The following is a 21,289-nucleotide window of genomic DNA, read 5'->3' as shown; positions in this document are numbered from 1 at the left end:
TCTGTAGTACGAAAACATTCTCGATATCGGCAGCATTGCCCCACATAAGAATTCCGTAGGACATGATGCAGTGAAAATAGCTAAAGTACACTAAACGCGCCGTGGCTACATCGGTGAGAGCTCTTACTTTCCTGACAGCGTACGCAGCAGAGCTTAATTTACCCGTGATGCCAGTTATATGCTCACCCCATTGAATTTTGGAGTCTACTGTTATCCCTAGAAAAGTCGTAGCATGTACCGTTTCAAGTTCCTCATCGTTCAAAATTACACCGGGACCGAGATTTTTTACGTTGGGCAAAGCAAATTTAATACATTTTGTTTTCTTCGTATTCAAAACTAAACTATTGGCTGTAAACCATTGCGTTACTAGTGAAAGACAAGAATTCACGTCATCAAAATCTACTCTATTCCTATCAACTTTAAAAATTAGAGACGTGTCATCAGCAAACAATACTACATCACACAATGATTTTAAATAATATGGCAAGTCATTAATGTATACAAGAAACAAAAATGGACCTAAAATCGACCCTTGCGGTACGCCCAAACGAACGGGTAGATTGGAAGATTTGACACCATTAACGTCAACACATTGCATTCTACCGCTTAAATATGAGCTAATAACACTAAGTGCGCTGTCTCTAATACCATAGTACTTTAGCTTCTGGGTAAGCGTTTCATGTTGGACGCAGTCGAACGCCTTGGAAAGATCACAGAACACCCCGATAGCATTCTGTGACTTCTCCCACGCACTGAATATATGTTTCAATAGAGCAACTCCGGCATCCGTTGTGGAGCGACCCTTTGTAAAACCGTATTGTTCCGCATGTAAAATATTGTATGAATTAAAATGCCGGAGGAGTTGATTTAAAATTAGCTTTTCAAAAATTTTGCTCAACGCGGGCAGAATTGAGATCGGTCTAAAGTTACCTAGATCGTTCTTGCTCCCGGATTTAAAGAGAGGTATAACTTTACTGTATTTCATAAGTTCAGGAAAGGTACCTGAGTCAATGCACTCATTGAATATACGAGCTAAATAGGGCGCAATATCGTCAATAATACAGTTTAAGACTTTAACAGAGATACCCCATAAATCACCTGTCTTTTTTGAATTTAATGACTTGAAGGTTCTTACTATGTCATAAGGTGAAATATAACTAAAGGTAAATGTGGCTTCACATTGACTAACACTACTACGTAAAAGTTTTTCGGCGTTGGTGGCAGAGGAGTCTAAGCCGCTAGTGGTCTTGATTGGAATATTAGAGAAGAATGTGTTAAATTCGCGAGCTACATCAGAATCTTTCTCATAAACTTGATTCTCATTAATGATTTTATACTGATTATCACGCTGTTTGATTTTCCCGGTCTCGCTATTTATAATATTCCACGTCGCTTTTATTATACTCTTACTATTCTTAATTTTATTACTGAAATACATTGATTTTGCCGCATGACAAACTTTTTTAAACAATTTAGAATAATTCCTAACAAATCTAATAAAATTTTCATCAAAAGTAAAAGATTATGAAAAAGTTCAGACCTTTTAAAAGTTATTGATACCAAGAAGTCCCCTAGATTCAAGCATTTCAGGTGCGGTCCGAGTATCGTGACGTCATTCTTTCTAAGAATTCCAGCTACGCAAGACTTTTCATTTCCTCGACTGCCTAGCCTATAGCCTATAGCCTAGGTTGTCTACGTCAGCCCTCACCCACACATTGACAAATCGTGAAACAATCTATAGGATTGTTTTTACCAGTGCGTGTTTCTAGCTGAAATGTTTAGGTTAAGAAGATGCTTTGCTTTGAGACAGTAGGTCAAAAATAACATCTTATGGTGATCTACGCCATTTAACTATAACGATAACCGAACTATTTTCAGTTTTTCAGTTGTCAAATCGCCGACTTGGCCAATGGGCATATATTTCACAGCTGGTTATGGTTTCTTTATTGTGTTTGTTTCATGGTGCATAATGTGCAAAAGCCTAAAACAAAGATTGTCTTCTTCTCATAAAACCAGTGTATTTACAAATTAATTGAATTTACTCCATAAAAATATATAGCGTTAAACATTTTTCAACGGGTAGAAACAGATAGTGGTTAGATAAATAACAACTAACAGAAGGAATTCACTTGACAGCTGCTGAAGTATTTCCACAAAATCTAGAGCACGTAGGTATTTGAAGTGCAGTGTGCCAACGCGGCAGGTGGACTCAACTATCTTTAACCGAAACAGGTGTGCCTTATTTTAGTATTCTTGTAAAATTGGTCCCCTTTTGACTATTGGAAAATGTTGTCATTTATCTTCCACGTCGAAATACATAACAATTTCTACGGTATAGTGTGAGCAACGGAATAGTTAAAGATTTTAAGTAGTGCCCATAGAATTACATATGAAGAAGGATGTATAGAACCTATATGAAACAGCAGACTCACTCAAGAAGGTATAAAAATGGATAAAAAACTAACTTTTGCTTAGAGATTACACAACACAGCGATCGCAAGTAATTCGAACTAATTATTTTAACCGCTGTGAAGTTAGCCATTTGATGCAGGCATCGTGCACAGAGGTATTTTATTACATGCTTTTTCCTTCAGACAAGCAAAGCTTCTCGACAATATCTATACGAAGAAATACAAAGAAATAAGCCAAATGGCTTACTTCGGAAATGCTAGTTAATTAGGAAAACTATGCCTACATACACCTTCTAAAAGCTAGTTTCGTACATCACACTCCATCAACATTACCAGTCCAAACAGCTGTTGCACAGAAACCATTCCTGCACCAAATACAGCCATCCTACCATCCCACAGTCATCCCATTTGACGACGTGATTTGGCTCCCTCTATAATTACTGGGGTGTTATACCGTGACTACCGGATATGACGTCATGAACCATAACGCATTCATTGTTACCCGTTACACATGTGACAAACTTGGATGACAGCCATGACACTTGGTCATCATAAAGTTAAATGTATCGTAAGATTTAGTTTCTTGTAGTTTTGTGTTTCTTTGAAGATTGTACGCTAATATATGTTTTGTTTAAGGTTCAAGCCTACAATTTCCTCTTATCAGTTGTCGGATTGCGAACGTTAATTGTAACTTAAAGTTTACTTACCTTTTTTCACGAACTTTCATAAAAATCGGTGCAGTCTTTTTCCCTTAAGTTTTCAGCAGTAAAAGAAAAACCAACAAACAGTGTCTCCTGTCTCCTGAATTTCTTATGTTAAGAGGGATAAGGATACTGGAAAGATTCAACCAAAACGTTCTTACACAAAAGAGGTCCTTGGGAAATCCGTAAATTGACTTAGATAACTATCATTTGTAATATCACTAGGGTTTCAGGGAAGGGTCACGTCATCTCACGAAGATAGCCGAACTTGTCCGAACTTTTTTTTCATTTCACGTTCCATTACGCGCCGTGTCAATTATTTCGTCGACACTTATTGATGAGCCCGAATCAATAGCACAATGGAACGAAATCTCTTCTTTACCGATGTATTTTTATTGACCATTCTATTTTCGGAGATTTATTGCTTTAGAGTGGACAAATGGCGATAAAAAATAGATTATTGAAAATGTCAAATAGTGATCAAGTGTTGGAGACAAATATGTTGAGTTGTGAACGGTTCTATAGCTTTGTTTCAAAAATTACTGCCATTATATTATAAAAAACGTTTTTAATATTAGATTTAGGCTTTGACAAACTTATTTTCAAGCGAGTTCCAAAAATGGAGAAGGTTTAACTCTAAAAGCTTATATATAGTGACCATAATATTAATTAGTATATTGTACAGTACATAACCCAGAAAATATAAACTCGGTACATATAGCGTTACTGCGGGTTTTACCCCGCAAGTAAAATGTGACTAAGAATTTCTGCAGCAAAAAAAATCATTTTCGGTAAACCAGACTAACTCATATTTTGCCAAAATAAGAGCTGATACCATAATGAAATAAAACTAACAAGATATCATCAGAGATTACTGAACAAAATACTGATATTGAATACAACGCATTTGGACAAAAATACCTTCTATGAAGGTTCGAGATGACACATATTTTGTCCGTATTTCTCGAACAAGCGTAGCTATATAATCCAGTATTCACCCATCACACATCTAAAAAATATCGATATGTATCATAAAACTATGTAAGTAAGGTATGATATACTTATTTACCCAGAATTCTAACTACAAGACATAAATGCGAATATGCGTTTGTTTGTTTGAAAAAGGGTTGTACCAATGTAGATGTTTGGTATTTAAAGGTAGCCTGACTTTTAGGTAGAGATGGGTCATTCGGAACACCAATCTGCCAAAACAACTACCAGATATAATATGATTCTTGATATGCAGAAAAGAAGTCTCAAACCAGAAGCAGTGAGAAAAGTTATCATTATAAATGTCAGATATACAGAGGTTCCATACATTATCTTGGTACTGTAATGTCATACCCATTTTTTTCGCCTTATGTAATGTTTGCTCTCACAAGTGAAACCGCGAGCAAGTCTTAGTATTTCTAACTGGTCTCCCCAACTAAGCCAAGTCTCAAGAGCCGTGCGTCAAGGCTGTCCTCGCGATTTCATCGTATTACTGCGCCTAAGAGAATTCCTATATAAATGCTGTTACGGGACTTCATTATATTCGCTCACGAGAATATGAAGAGAAAAATGTATGTAAGTAGGTATTGTGATATGATTTTGTCTGGTTTTCTCGTAAATTATGGCTTTTTGCCTACAAACAGTCATAAATTAACTTGGAACATAATAAAATAGGCCAAATCAATTATTCTCAAAGTATGGTAATTTATTGATAATTGCAAGTTCATTGGTTTTACAATTAATGAATAGTTTTACAATTAAAATACATTAAGTACTTAATACTTATCCTCCTTAAATAAACTTTACTAAATACTATAAAATCTCATCGGATGGAATTGTATACCATAATATATTAGTAAATTAATTAATGAATAATTAAATTAGCTTTACATTATGAAAGTCTCACTAACACTTATATCTTAACAATTGATTTAATTAATACTAATTTGCACTAAATATTTATAATCAGTTCTCTTTCTTTCTGAACAGCGCAGTGAACTTCCCGGCTTGGTATGTCGGCATAAACGGCAGGTACTCCGTCCATTTCCATCTGAAATAATAGATTAATATTATTAACCTGGTCTATTTCATGTAGTTCCACGTATTAAAAATATAGGCGTGAAAAAAGTTTGATCCCCATTCTTGAAATATAATTTTTCCACCTGATAAGGGGTGATAGAATATATATGTTGTCCAGTAAATTAATTGGAAAATATAACGCTATCAATCTGCTTACATAATGACTACCAAACAAAGATTTGCATTACTATAATTAGTTGTAAAATGCTAGTTAAGTAGTTCCCACGGGACGCAGGTGAAACCGCTGGCGCGACCTACATTTTGCATATTTCTTGTACTAATCAGTCAGTAATTAGGTACCTACAGCATTTGAACACTCTTTGGTATCGCACAACTATGAGTAGGTATAGGCTGAATTAAACGAAGGTAAGAAAGTTAATTATTTACATCAAGGTACATAGGTGTATATTCTTACCGTCGTATAAGGTGCATGCCCACGGGGAAGTCGTACGTGTCTCCGTGTTCAGACGCGCCCGCCGCGTCCAGAGACATCTCCTTCGCCCACGCGGCTAAACCGCGCTCCTCATCCGTACCTTATTGTCACAGAGAAAACAGAATTAGGATGTCACAGCAAGTAAATCGTAAAGCTAACTCCATCATGTCAAAGGATCTCGCTAGATAGGTAAACAATGTAAGAAAAGCAACTGCAGGGATAGGGAGGCCAAATGACGGCATCTGGCTATAAAATTATAATTAGCTTAGCTATTAACTCAATATTCAAATCCAATCCAAAGACAAAAAATCCGTCTGACACTGGAAAACCAACCAGTTCACACGATTAATGCAATATACCTGATTGTAAACTTTTTATCATCCAAAAAATATACCAGCTTAATGACAAGTTCATACACAGTTTCTACCTACTATAATACTTGTATGTTATTGTTATCCAACTCACCTGGTATCAGGTTATCCAGCAAACACCCCACAATGCCGCCAACCAGTATAGACGTGCTCAGCAGCACCTGCAGCACGGCATCCAGTGCCTCTGCTCCCGTCTGTATGACCCCACTATGTGCTGACATCCAGCGAGTGAGGACTAAGGGGAAGAAGATGCTGAACCCGATGATGTACAGGTTCCGGGAGCTGTTCAGGTTCACGTATTGGAGGGCTGATAGACCTGGGTAAAGTAACAATATTTTTAGGACCGGTTCTGTTGAAGAGCAAATTAATGTCACCTAATTTGTGTGTGAAGTGGACGGTCAAGGTGTACTTAGAAATTCTCTGATCGTCAAATATTTCGAACAAGGGCTAGCAAAGGCTCGCAGTTTGAAAATAAAAGTAATAGAAGACACCACGATCTTTGCGTATGTTAAAAAGGATCAATTGAATATTAAGCAAAGCCAACGTCTCAGAAACGTGCAAGTGATAGAAATTGAACTGAGAACGGTCCTAAAACCTTGCTTAGGACACTCGCAAGCATTTAAAATCTCAACTTCATTAAATGTACAGCATTTAAGGGCCTGGTCATTCCACTCACCGAAAGCAGAAATCATCCCGAACATGACACAGAACAGTCCTCCAACTATGGGCTGCGGGATGATGATGAAGACGGCTCCGAGCTTGCCCACCACGCCCTGCAGCACCATCAGCCCCGCCGCCCACTGCACCACGCGACGTGACCCTACCTACATAGATAACGTTATAACATGACACAGAACAGTCCTCCAACGATGGGCTGCGGGATGCTGATGAACACTGCTCCGAGCTTGCCCACCACGCCCTGCAGCACCATCAGCCCCGCCGCCCACTGCACCACGCGACGTGACCCTACCTACATAGATAACGTTATAACATGACACAGAACAGTCCTCCAACGATGGGCTGCGGGATGCTGATGAACACTGCTCCGAGCTTGCCTACCACGCCCTGCAGCACCATCAGCCCCGCCGCCCACTGCACCACGCGACGTGACCCTACCTACATAGAGGATATCATACATAGCTCATTTTCCCATATTTCTGCTTTAATTGTTTTTTGAGATTTTCACGAAAAATCCTACTAATATTATAAACGCGAAAGTTTGTATGTATGGATGTATGGATGTATGGATGTTTGTTACTCTTTCACGCAAAAACTACTAAAAGGATTTTAATGAAACTTCACAATAATATAGCTTATACATCAGAATAACACATAGGCTACAATTTGTAAACATATTGTTCGAAATACTAAACCTGCGCAGACGAAGTCGCGGGCACCAGCTAGTAAAACAATATTAGTTTCCATTTTGCAAGGTCTTGTAAAACTGCAAGGGTTGCTGATATGGTCTTCCGAGATCCTTCTTTGAAAAAGAAGCGACAAGTTAGAAGTGCACCACAGTTTAGTTCGCATCGAGCCTCTTACAACGGAAGTCTTTTTTTTTAACGACGTAAAAAATCATCAAATGACCCCTCCCGCTGTGGGTTAGCAGCGGTGAGGGAGTGTCAGATTCTTACTGACTAAAAGCCGTCGTGTTCCGTCGTAGGCCTTCTTATGTGCTAGGGCCGCGGTACCTCTTTCGAACAACCCGCAGCCCCTACAACGGAAGTCTGGAGTTCCAATAAACAATTCCAAGTAAACAGATAATTTCACCAAATCCTCTATCCCTACGGATCACTAAAATGAAGATGTAAAGCATTTCATTGTAAGGAAAAGTACATGACGATCTTAAAACAAAACATATTCCCAGAAGATTAACAACCCATACTTCCCAAATTATTATTTATTTCCCTCATTCCTCTCAGTTCCAAACCGCAAAATAATAAAATATCGAGTGCAGTACAATTGTTTCCCTCGCCGCAACAGATAGTACCGACCGCGTGTAACCGACACCTGTCGTTTGCACTCTCTTGTTTAATTACCGCAAAATAATTCTGTTGCCTTCAGGTTCTTTCAATTATTTTGTGTACTTTATTGTTTTATTTTCCATTCCATTATGTGCTTCGAAATGGTATATAACAGCGACCATCTCACTTAAATCTCAATACATAAATAATAAGAAGTTATACATAGTAACTTTACAAAAAAAAAAAACTGAAAACCATATCTGGATGTAAATATATTTTGCCCCACTGTAGTATTTAACCAACAATATAGGTTTGAAGATCTTTTCAGAATTAACAATACAAGTGTGAATGTGTTAAATCTAAGCCAGAAGTCCACCTATGTTTAGCCGGTTACATCTAGGGGGGGGTTACATCTAAGCCTTCATTATAGCGCCAACTCCACACACCCCCGGCTAAAGCTAGACATATCCTTTATGTCACATGCACACACACACCAGTACAGCTCGCACGCTTTTAGTGAAAGAAGTCACCTTTAAGAAGTTACCTTAGTAACACCAATAGCTCCGACGTTCTCTCCGAAGGTGTTGGTACCGTTCCCGGAGCCCCACAGCCCCGCCAGCACAGTCCCCAGCCCCTCCGTGCCCAGTCCACGGTTAATCGCGTGCAGCGGTGGCGGTGGTGCAGCTAGGGGAACAAGTCTTAGTTAGAATGGACGTAGAAAGCGCTGCTGTTGACAATTAACAGCAAGCGAAACTGCAGAAGTAGGGACTCATATAATAATAACTCCCCACAGGACATCTAGAGACAGAATATCTTCAAAACCATGAGGGTACCAATTTGTATCAATTAGGTTAGCAACTCTCTATATGTATTTAGAGATGACCGGTAAGGAGTGACAGCGGTCCTGACGCAGACGTATATTGTGTGGAATTCAGAAATTGCAATTTGTTAAGTTCAGTGTCAGAAGCCAGTAAGTCTGACGCCAGTCTAACCAAGGGGTATCGGGTTGCCCGGGTAACAGAACCATCAAAACCAATCTGTGAAAGATTGGTGATCTTATTTTGAAAATAATGGGTCGATTCTAATGAAGACGTGTAAGGCATTTTGGCGACTTTTGTATATTCTCAGGAGATACTGCGTCATAACGCCTACGTCCATTTAGTTCTCCATGATATGCATGATCCTAAATCCTATATTTTATGTTTCTTATCAACTCTACATAATAAAGAATGCTTCTAGATGAGTCGTCGGTTTCTAGTGGTCTATGTGGTGATAGTTACCGCACATCCTGGCGGTGGTGGGGTAGTAGCTGATGGACTCGACGGTGCAGGCCAGCACGCCCGCTAGCATGCCCAGCACGCCCGCCACGCTCACTGTGGGAGCGCCCCACTGACCTGTACAATATAAATATAGTCACAACAAATACAATATAGAAAAGTCACAGCAACCCAAGAATATATCTATTGAAGTGCAGGGGAGAGCATTTTACGCTATCAAACCAAATTGTTCCCATTGAAATACCCAACATCTCAGTTTCATGTTGTAATGTTGAGAATTGCAGAATTGACAGTTTTTCTTTATTTCACACTTGAAAAATTTTTTTATACAGGTACCTACAATTTCAACCAATTTTGTTTTCATTGATAGTAATCCAAATCGTGTTTCTTTCTAATTAACTCTAATAACTGTGATGGCTCCTAAATGCCAATAGTACTTCAAGAACTCACCAGGATAAGGCACCCTGAACCACGGCGCGTCTTCAATGATGTTGAGCTTGACATCAGTTCTGGCGGGATGCTCCGGGGGGAACACGTTTGTTATCGTCAGTATAGCACACAGCGCCCACATTAATACGATGGTTAACAGCACCTAGCAAGATTGAAATCAGTTATTACAAATTACAGTTATGAAAATCAAAAAATACATCTAATAGGAGAGAGGTTAATTAAGTACACTCTAAACAAAATCCTATAAGGTAAAAAGTCCTACTCAGATTTCTGGACACAAGAGTTTTCTAAAAAGCGTTGCCTTTAAAGTACATTCGATTTGCACTCTTATCTAAAGAAGGATCAATGGAGAAGAACAGGCAATAACTCTCGAATGATATGCAAAAAAAATCCCAATGCCGTCTACAGGAAATACCAAGCTCGAGTTTCAATTTAGTTTAAACAATGTTTATATGCACCTTATTCATAAACTAGCTAGAAGTACCGACGGAAACATGAATGGACTACGTATTTATAAACTTGCAGGAATAAATAATTTACTTGAAGGTTTTCTGTGAAGTCTATTCTTAGTCTATTATTTGTTTGCACTAATAGAAACTCTAGAATACTTAGTATAAATATAACTTTAAGTTAAACATGAGTTCACATAACCCTCATTATATTTCCTATCTTTTTCTTGCTTTTGCCTATTTTTATTTATTTCTCGGATGTAACATCCCTTGAAAGAACAGAGTAGAGTAGAGTAATCAACACATATACTCCCATAAACATATATAAACTTTGTACTTTGTAGATATTCATTTCAACTAGTTTACTTACCGGGAATAATTTGAACAGCGGGAACCATATGATGGTAAACCCTTTATCCCTCTTCCACGTGAGAGTGGGGATGGTGACGTTAGTCATGCATTGCGAGAATATTGTCAGCAATGTGAATGTTCTGCAACAATAAGATAATACTTTTAGTTCTTCTAAAATTACCTTTTATTGGCGACATTTGGTGAGTACCTAAGTTGGTCGTCATTTTTTTCATCGATATAAAATACATATTACAGACTGCTTTGGTTCGAGACTACTCTAAATATTGATAAAAATAATTATTGTCCTTGAAAACAATGAAATTAATATCTTTTTCACCGACAAATTCTCAGACTTCTTAGATCTCCTAACAACGGGCATTTCATACATTGATACCTAAAATAAAATTGTAAAGAAACGCCAATTCAATGAGACGTTCCCAATTATAAAAGGAGAGCATTATTACTTTTTACAAAAACGTGACTGAATAACAGCTTAGAGCTGTATTAAAGTGTAAAGGCGAGAAATAGAAAAGAAATATAAGTACGATGTTGGATTTTATCATGGAGTAAAGAAAGATCAGTGGAGGTGCCATAATGCAGGTACATCAGGCGCCTTCTTCTATGTTAAATTTATACGGTTGGCATGACCAAAATGATCTGTTACGAGTGAAATTACGAGGCGTTCGGATTCTTTCAGACCTCTGTCAACGATTTTTGGTACTACAAAAAATGCCCGGTTCCAAAAAAGGCGTATAAAAGCAAAAACGTTCTTCATCCCTCGTTCACCCGCATTTTGGCGCGCGATTTTCTTAGCCGATTTTCCGATATGGCACCTCCGCTATTCATTTTGTTCTCGATGGATTTTATTCAAAGCGCTTTTCTCGTTCTTGCGATACATCTGAGAATAGGTTTCGTTAAGCCCCGTGTCCACTGGAGTGCGGAGATTAGTCTAGTCTGTTCTTTTGTAGTCAGCCACCTGATTCTAGCCTATTCTTAGATCGTTTAAGAGGCGTGAACACTTACACATGAGATGCTTACTGCTTTAACCGATTTGGAGCGATGAGGTTGTAAGTTAGCCATTTAGAAACTGGATGTTTGCAGGCAATAGTTTATCAAAAATTTTCATTTTATGAGGACACCTATTTATTTAGTTTTTTTTTTCTTCTTGGTTCTTGATAGATAATTCATATAAGTACCTACTTCGTCTTTTTTTTTTGATAGGATGTCATAAAATTAAGCATAAATTCCTCCATTTCGATGTTAGCACAATAAAATTTTCATACTGTAAGTAGCTTGCCATTTAAAAAAACAATACTATTTCACACATAGTGCAGGCTGTAACACACGTGTAACCAATTACTGAGATACGTTTCCAGTGGAGCTCTTCCGTTCTGTAGGTTTAAAATAAATATGTGCGAACGCAATCACACGTTCCTATGGTGCTGCAGTAGGGCTGGCACCTGTGTAGGCATTGAATTACAAAGCTACTGCTAGTTATCTGATCATTTTCTTTAACTGCTTGAAAACAGCTAATTAGAGAACAATAGAAAATCAATTTTGTCTCGCGTGGTTAGAGAGGTTAAGGATAGGAATTGTCATGTGAATGTTAAATGTCTTTCAGGGCTCAAATATATTTATATTATACCACTTTAAATTAAACTTATTTTGATCTTTCATTGTCAGCTCCTTTCAGTTTAGCAAAAGTCATTGAAATTAAGAGATATTGTCTGTGTTACAAGATGAAATGGTCTGCCAGAAACCTGCTAAATTGTTTCTAAATTAATATGACATCTAGAACGCTTAAAAAATTAACTTTATAACATCATTTATTTAATTATTGTTCTAAAGTGTATTATTCATCGGAACTTAAATCTGAATGACTGACAACCCTGTCTGCAACTGCCAAAGCAAATATTTCCAATCACGAGATAGCACGGCTCACGCAATCTTCATTCCATTGTTCTGATAAAATAAATTAAATTTTAAATCCCTTTCCACACTCTGTTCCACAAGAACACTTTTTGTTATAGAAATCAGACATTGCAGGATTTGAGTACCTAAATCAGCAATCAAAATTGGCGAAAAAAGAAATGTCATATTTCTTAATTATCTCTGCTACTTTCTACTAATCATAAATTGCAATTATTAGCTACCAATGATTTAATAACGACCTCACACAAGACCCAATCAATAAACCATTGATTAATATTCCCCAAGCTCACAAGACATGTTGAAAATCAAAAATCGAAAGCTCGTCACGAGCCCTTTGTGTCGGGCGCCATTGTTTGCGCGAACAAAGCTCTGCTAGTCTGCTTGCATAATCTGGATAGTCACACGACGCCCACGACACTCCCACTACTGGCCGACTAGTGAATGGATAAACTATGAGGGTATTTATGTATCGAGTATCTAGTTGATCTGGAATTTTAGATTTATTTATTCTCTTAAACATGTATAAGTATATTTTTAAATTAATGTGATACTAATTTTACAAGTGCGATGAACCTATTTAAATGAAATCTGATATAAAAGAGTCTTGAATGAAGACTCAGGAAGCAAATAAAACTGCGAGAAACAACTAGTAGATTTACAATGTCATATTATTAGGTTTCAGTATTCCTGAAAATCTAGTAAAACTTGAAAGATGATCCTAATGTACAACAAGACATATTGATATAGAACGACGACAAGCTTGGCGTCCTAATGTCTAGACATAGCCAAAAACGCACTATAAAACATAACTTACTATGTACGTAGGTTATGTTTGATATGAAATATTTTTACTCCCGATTTATATCAGAAAGGAAACAAGTCAAGGTGCATTTATCCCTTAAAATTTATGCAGGCCGTTTTCAATGTAGACCAGGGGACAAGATATAGCACATTTTACATTGGATCATCCCTTGATCAATAAAATGCTTTATCTTTGACAAGTTGAGGTAATTAAAATAATTAGATTTTCAATGAACATGTTAGCTAGGCAGTCGCTCCTTGTAAAGCACTGGTACTCAGCTGCATCCGGTTAGACTTGAACATAGTTGGGAAAAGGCTCGGGAGATGATTATGTTAGCAGATAAACTAAGAAATGATAAACCAACAAAATTGTAGTAGGTCAGTACCACCGGAGAAAACTTGGTAAATACGTAATAATATTTGATCGAGTGTTTCTCTGTAATGAATGATCTTCGTTCCGTTATCTGAAGCCGGCGTGACGGAAGACCTGTCATCTTGGACCATCAACGTTTTACGAAAATACTGTTCCGATGAGAAAATTGTGTGGTCATGAAGGTGCTTTGCTGTACTCATTTTAAATTTATTTATTTTTTACTTAAAAAAAACCAGTGTTTTATGAAACCCGGGGGAAAGGTAGACGCAGCTTATTCGGGTTATAACCATGCATTTTATTAAGTTCCTTTCAAATCTTGATTCTCACGTTCACAGAAAAGGGAGGGACATTCGTATATAAAGGGACATATAACTTTTCTTTACGAGACAAATTCTACCAGTCAATGTTACCACAAACCATGTTAATTGATTACTTAATAAGTAACACAAAAATAATTGCCAAGGGATTCGTTTCCGGTAGAAATAATACAGAGCTGCTAATCTAAGAGATACATAACAAAGGACAAGAAAATTAATTATTTACCTCTCTGATTACCTGTTACTTAAATTACCTATCAGCCAACTTTGTACCTTATACTAACAAAGTTAAGGTTTAAAATGAAAATAGGTGAGTTCGCCTTACCGCTAAAGTACGTTTAATTACGAACTGGCGTCGATTACACGGAGATCAAAGGAGTGTGTAATCTTTAATAAACTTGCTCATGTTACACGGAAGGGTATATTGTGTTACATTAAGGCAATACCGCTGAAGTTTCACAGCTATTGTGAGCAGAATATGCTGAAAATTACTCGAGAGATATATCTATAGGAGGATGTTTTAACGCTAATTGGGGGTGCATAACAATCTTAGTGTAAGAAAATATCGTCATAATTAAGTTCAGTTTGGATTTTAGAAAAGATTTTGAAAAGCACTTAAAAATAAAGCCCCGGACACTTATTTTGATAAACTATTTATCAATCTTTCATTAAAAATCAACTCCCATAAACTGAACCCCATACTAGCTTAATATTTATGTGGTTGTTTTCAAATTGAACCATACCATAAAGTCAAATAACAACGTTATCTCGAATCGATAGCAGTCCATCGTTACGCATCCGAACTTCTGAGAGGAATGAACTTGTCAAACCAAATTGCGAATCTGTTCCCGAGCAATAGAGTAACTCCCAGTTCCAACAACTTTATATTACTTTGAAAACGGAAAATGTTACACCAAATTAGAAATATCTGATATGGAATCTATTTCACATAAAAATTTTCATAATCCAACAAAAAGTATGTAGATAATAATTATAATATGTAGAGGTAAAGTCCTTTTCAGCTGAAAATTAGAGGGGAAACAGCTAAGACCCGGGAGAAGGACATAGGAAGGACTTTTTGTAACCATCCAGCAAGAGGAAGCAGTTATCTCCGGATGCTGGTGAATCCGAGGGCGGGAGCTATTAAGGTCATAAAATCAAATTCAAATACGTTATTGAAATTAGGGTAATTAAATTAGCTTTTTACGTCAATTACGGGATAGGATCCCCAAAAAACTCGCTTTCATCGCATTCTATTGTGGTAACGACATTGTAATTAAATTAATAAACTCATTTATCTATGTATCTGCATGCTTTTTTTTCCTTAAATTTCCCTTCACCGACTTGTACTAGAAATAACTTTTTGTCACATTTTGTGGTGGAAACTGTAACTTCGTTGGCGAATATAACAAAACGGTCGAGAGGGGATGTAGCCGAATAAAGCTGCGGGGTAAACGTACCCTCGTTTCACACATTTCTATGCTAAATATTCGCTTCTCCATTCTAAAATCAAGTTACTCGAAGAAGAACTTTTCTCTTTCTTTAAGGTATTATTCAAGTAAATCTACGAATATGTTCAATATATGATTAATATAAATTAAGAACTATTTCTATATATACCTCAAAGAATCGTGTATTTATATAATTAGGTATTAACTTAATAGTTTCTAACATAATGAAACTGTATTTTACAACTGCAACTTTTCATAATTTCCTCATGTCGCAAAAACTACAATTGCTACCAAAACCTATTCCATAATGATGGTAATTAACTGATAGCATACACCCGCTTCAATAGTGTCACCGCACTTAATTAGCGCAGTATTGGATGGCAAATAACTGGCTCATAGCTCATGTATATGTATAATATAATGATCAACTGGAATTTATAATTAGCTTGTGCGTTAAGCTGGTACAAGTTTACAGAATTAGGTGGTTGAATTTTATACTATCCATGTGATCTATGAGGCACTTTTAAGCAATACATACTTTATGTGTAAAACAATGCTTTTCAGCCACGAGTTATATTATTATTTTAAACTTATATTTCGCAAAATATAGCATAACAAGGATACACACATCGTTGCTTACCTTCGCGATCATAATATTAGTATGATTAAAGCCAATATAAAAATAAACCGGCCAAGTGCGAGTCGGACTCGTGCACGAAGGGTTCCGTAAATTACAGTTAAATCAACCTATCTCAAAAACTATAAGAGATACTTTGATCAAACCAAAAATCGTTGAAAGAGTTAATTAGCATGCATCACCTCTATTTTTTTTAGAATTTTATACCCCGTAGTTATAAAAATAGAGGGGGGGGGACATACTTTTTACGACTTTGAGAGCTGGTATCTCAAAAACCGTTCACTTTAAGAAAAATGTTTTTTAGAAAACTTTATATCATTTTAAAAGACCTTTCCATTGATACCCCACACGGGTATGTACATCGAAAAAAAAAATTTCATCCCTCAGTTACATGTATGGGGGGCCCCACCCCCAATCCTTTTTTTTACTATTTAGTGTCATATTTTTGTAGCGGTTCATACAACACATATTCCCATCAAATTTCATCACTGTAGTACTTATAGTTTCCGAGTAAATCGGCTGTGACAGACGGACAGACGGACAGACGGACAGACGGACAGACGGACATGACGAAACTATAAGGGTTCCGTTTTTGCCATTTTGGCTACGGAACCCTAAAAAGTGCCCAATTTAATTTAAATTCAACTCGGAACTTTTAACCAAGAAAGCGTCACAAACAATAGTAATAGAGTCTCAATCACACATCTCCATTTATAATATTAAGGATGCGTGGGCGGGTCATACCCATCAAACACAAGCGACGAATGATATATAAGGAGGTCATACAATATGCAACATCTCTATGTTACATATTTCACAACGACATAACAATTCTATACTGAGTCACAGAATATTGCAATCTCAAGAGAATTCCTTCAAGCAGTGTGCCAGTTGAAATATGCGAACGTTGACTTCGCTCACTTTAATACAAATAGAATTTTAAATGAAACGGAAAAACGAAGAAAAGTTAATTAGAATAAATCAAGGGGGGTAATCATTAATTTTGGATCGAAATATTATAACGGGGGTGAACCAAAATTGTTTTTTTAATTTCCTTTGTTTGGGACGAAAAAAGAACCAGAAAGTACTAGGATAGCAGAAACGTTAGATGGTTTAAGGCTTGCGTTGTTTTAGTGAACTGTGTGGTGCCCAACGGGGCGATGCCATCCAGATTTTTTTTATGTCATGGACTAACACAATAAACATAGGAAGAATATAAACAGAAAACTAATTATAATACACCCTACGAAGTGAAGATTCTTAGAAAAAGCGAAGCGAAGAGAAAAATAAGCCAGGATTCCAGCAGCAAAATCAATTTTCCATGCAAAGCTCGAGCTTAGTGCAAAATGTATTTTTAATATTCTCCTCTGTTAATATTTTCGCTGCGTTACATAAAATACAACATAGTTAGTGGCCGGGTCTGGATGCAGATGAAATCAATAGAGCGCACTTGTTGCAGCCGGGAGAGGCCGGCGACCCGGTTGCCATGGCGACCGCTCACCTCGTTTGACCTACGTGCCCGCTTTTATGATATCCTGGTACCGGACGCGGGAACAAAGAGATCGGTTTGGTGTTCGGGGGAATAACTGAAAAAGACGACTACGTTGAAAAGGATGTAAAAATGTTGAAACAATCGCCGTTGAGGGACCTCCTGGCCAGATAATTAAGTGTTCTATTGAACAGTCTCCTAACTGCGATTGTTCAACCTGTTTATTTATATTTTGACGCAATTTTATATCTCTTAGTTAAATCTTCTTAGTTTTTCGGGTAGTGTTCAACGATATAACTGTGTTCGTGAATGTCTACACAATCAATATTAACCAACTTTTTTTTAAACCTAATATAATGGGTCATCGTCAGAATAATTATATGCATACTTCCTATTAAATTGAAAAGCTATTATGTATAATGTTAGGATAAATAATTATGCTACAAATATGTATTAACTAAAGTTAATTATAGTTCGCTTAATTAAACTATAGATGAGTTTTGCGGGTTAAAATAACTGTGCACGACAGTTGTGATTAAGCTCACTGGATATAGGAATTTGATCAAATAATACATAATGCCTTTTCTGTGTTAAATTATTTTAGGGCGGAAAAGCGCGCTGTGAAAATAGCTTTGTTTCAGTTGTGTATGCGATTGTGAAAAAGCATTTTTGTGTTCTTCAATACTTATAAAAAAACAAGTCACTGTCGTAACTATTTTAAAACGTAAAATATGTGATGAGTATCAATATCTTATATGTAGTATCTAAAACCCTGAAAAAATATGTTTTTATTTTATCAAAATATGAAAATTAGGTTTTCTTTAAAAGTTTTGTCAAAATCATCTAGCAAAATGAGATAATTTGATAGCCATAAATAGTGAACTGGTATCGTGAAATATGGTAAATTTTCCATTAGGATGACCGGTAATAAGGTTACTAGCCCTGCCCGCGCACTCTGTCCGGAGTAATAGATTACCCGGGTCTGCTCTGAGCCCTTCTATAAGTTAGTTTCGTGATAAAAATAGGGATGTAACTTGTTACTTGTTTTTTGCGTTTTCCTGTTGAAACCGTTGTTTTATGCATGCCATCTTTTGTGATGAGATATTAATAGCTTTTAAAGTTCAATATGTTTAATATTGCCTGCTTTACTTTATAGGAAAAGAGTTTATCTTATGTGTCGATAAATGCCACACTCCACGAATTTATTTACTTCTTATGAAGTTACTTATTCGTCCTACCCAATAACACACAGGCCACCTTCTTTCAAAGATTAATGTGATTTTAACCTCGTGCCTACTTGTTGATTCATAACTACGACGCTGATGGATGTTCTGTCAGCCCATTATCTACTTCTGCGGATCTGATAGGTCCGATCTAACTATCCTTTTGTTTTAAGCAGTTTATTCATAATATAGAAATACTTTAAAGGACTTATTATACCATCTATGATTGCATAGAGAAACTTGTATTTTTTACATTTTATGTTTTAGGTGGAATATAAATTATATTGCGCCGACTGTATCGGATACTCATTGCTATGCAAATAAATAGACAGAATAATTGGCATTGATTGACTTTCGACTCAACGCGTTTGTCGACTGATCGCCACACGCATCAACTGGCCTATATTATCCGATGATAACTAGCCCCGATACAGATCGATGGAGCCTGCAAATAGTGCGTTCACCTCCGACATTTTAACAGCCTTGATGCCCCGTTATTATTTTTTTTAGACTGAGTAACAATAATTACACCAATATTATTAACAAGCTCCCAAGCTTAAAATCTGGATCATCAACCACACAAAGAAATCACAAACGTACACATTTACCAACTCTCGCCTTTATAAATCAATGCGGTTTATGTATAAGTCTATCACACTGTGTGTGTCTAATATATAAAAAAATACTCAAATGTAAGAATATATTTGTTTCTGTATTGTCTACGGCGTAAAAGAACCTTTTGGAAACTCTTTCATTTATTTAAGGAACAACTTCAATTTACTTAAGTACAAGACACCGTAAACAGTAAATAAGCACGTGGGTGTACCACGACACACTTTCAGATACGTCAGAACTTTACAAAAGGAAACGTTGCCCTGCAATTCTGCATAATACGTATAATCTTACCAAATTACAGCGGATATTCTAGGTTCAGAGAACACCAATTTTGGTTCACGAAAACATCAATTTCACATCAACGTCACAACTTTACGACCTCACTTTGAAAAGAGGTTACGGAGTCAAAAGTTTTCGAAGCAGTTTGAATTATGTATTACGTTTATTCATTTCTTATGTACCCACAACCAACGAGGGGAAACTTGAGAGTTTGACAACCGATCTGGAATTATCTACTAATATTATAAAGAGTTTGTTCGTACCCTAAAGGGTCCGAAACTACTGAACCAATTTGAATACTTCTTTCACTACACTACACTACCCTCGGTAGCATATTTTATCTGGGTTCGACGCGGGTAAAATCGCGGGATACAACTAGTTTGAAATAAAATAAGCTTGCTTGAAGTAACAGATAGAAAATGGTATTGCGTGCTTCACAGATTGTGTCGATCCCCCGTGGAGAAATTAGTGCAAGAAACGCAATCGTTCTTGTTCTTACTACTAATTGTTCTTTGAAACACGCAGACACGTGACTAGGGATGTAATGTTCAAAGTTTAAAAAATAATAATATACGTTTTATTTCATTGTTGCTTTTGTGAGACGGAAATATTTTTACGCGAGTAAATAGAGGTTCACACAAAATATATATTTTCATGCGACATCATGAAATTAAATGAATAAACCGATTTGAGTAGGATATCGAGTGGCGATGAGTAAAACCTGAAAACTCAGTTTATATGCATGAACATCTTATCCGGGTGCATATATTTAGTTGTAGTTCAGAATTGCATGATTTGTGTTTAACCGCAGAAAACAGCCTGTATGTAGAATACACTGAAATTGTTATTTCCCGGGATACTCAAACTTCAAATTCCTCTTCATTTGTACCCATTAATTGTGATTAAGTTTTTTAATAAATTTTAATTACAATTCTTGTAAGAATGTCTGCCGCAGAAAAGTTTAGTTTGACAGAACTCACGTTTGAGTAGTCCTTAAAATTGAATATAAAGAAAAGGTTGACTCACCCAGCAGCAATGCCCCATTGCTGCGAAGCTGCTTCAGCTGCATGATCGAAGAGTGTCAACCCCACCAGCGCCACGGTGGGGGCTATCGTTAGAGGAGTCACGAAACGAAGTAGAGAACCGATGACGCCAAAGTAACCTGGTGGAAAAGTAGGTATGAGAAAAACGTGGACATATAAGGTCATGTAAGAGTGTCAGGAGGATTTGATAAGATCTATTCAGTAGGGGTGAAAAGCTTAGTAGATCTGCAGGACAGAGGATATGTCTCAATTCCAACAGGAGGATAGGTCAGTTCCGTATAAAATCTGGAAGATAGAATATTTTGTGTTTAAGTTCTCGTAATTTTACTGATATTGTTTTGATCAGTGTTGAGTAGTTTTATTGCAAAGAACTGCATTTTCATATTGTTAAAAAAGCTTCTATTCTTCTTCTTTCTTGTTATTTTTTAAACATAAAATAAAATGTTATTGCTGTGATCTTTCAGTTACTTATGAAGATGGAATATGTATCTAGAACAACTAGAACTCAAAATCAACTCCACAACTCGCAAGTTTAATTCAACATCAAGAATTTCAAGCAGCTAATCAGTCTTTGCCACAGTCCCAGACCGATGTCATGGAGATTGCATGCAGCCAGAATACTCAAATATGAAACTGTAACATGTAGGAAACT

General features: G+C 36.7%; 1 protein-coding gene across 3 annotated transcripts in view; it reads right to left on the bottom strand.

Moving 5' to 3' along the window:
- Positions 1-4,808: 4,808 nt before the first annotated feature.
- LOC110378775 (solute carrier family 23 member 2) overlaps positions 4,809-21,289 on the bottom strand; it is a 24,946-nt gene continuing 8,465 nt past the window's right edge. For 2 of the 3 annotated variants that reach the window (XM_021338173.3, XM_021338171.3), the window contains exons 5-13: positions 20,621-20,756; positions 10,497-10,617; positions 9,678-9,819; positions 9,231-9,344; positions 8,495-8,634; positions 6,663-6,810; positions 6,081-6,302; positions 5,598-5,715; positions 4,809-5,153 (exon numbers count right to left, since the gene is read on the bottom strand). In XM_021338173.3, the coding sequence (XP_021193848.1) occupies positions 5,069-5,153; positions 5,598-5,715; positions 6,081-6,302; positions 6,663-6,810; positions 8,495-8,634; positions 9,231-9,344; positions 9,678-9,819; positions 10,497-10,617; positions 20,621-20,756 (1,226 nt within the window). In that variant the 3' untranslated portion in view covers positions 4,809-5,068. The remainder of the gene's footprint in view (positions 5,154-5,597; positions 5,716-6,080; positions 6,303-6,662; positions 6,811-8,494; positions 8,635-9,230; positions 9,345-9,677; positions 9,820-10,496; positions 10,618-20,620; positions 20,757-21,289) is intronic. The other variant, XM_064042251.1, reaches the window with a different exon arrangement.

The sequence above is a fragment of the Helicoverpa armigera genome, chromosome 2 (genome assembly GCF_030705265.1).
Source record: "Helicoverpa armigera isolate CAAS_96S chromosome 2, ASM3070526v1, whole genome shotgun sequence".
In the NCBI taxonomy this organism is placed as follows: Eukaryota; Metazoa; Arthropoda; class Insecta; order Lepidoptera; family Noctuidae; genus Helicoverpa; species Helicoverpa armigera.
The sequence above is the reverse complement of the archived record's forward strand: the minus strand, read 5'-3'. Positions and strand labels throughout refer to the sequence as shown.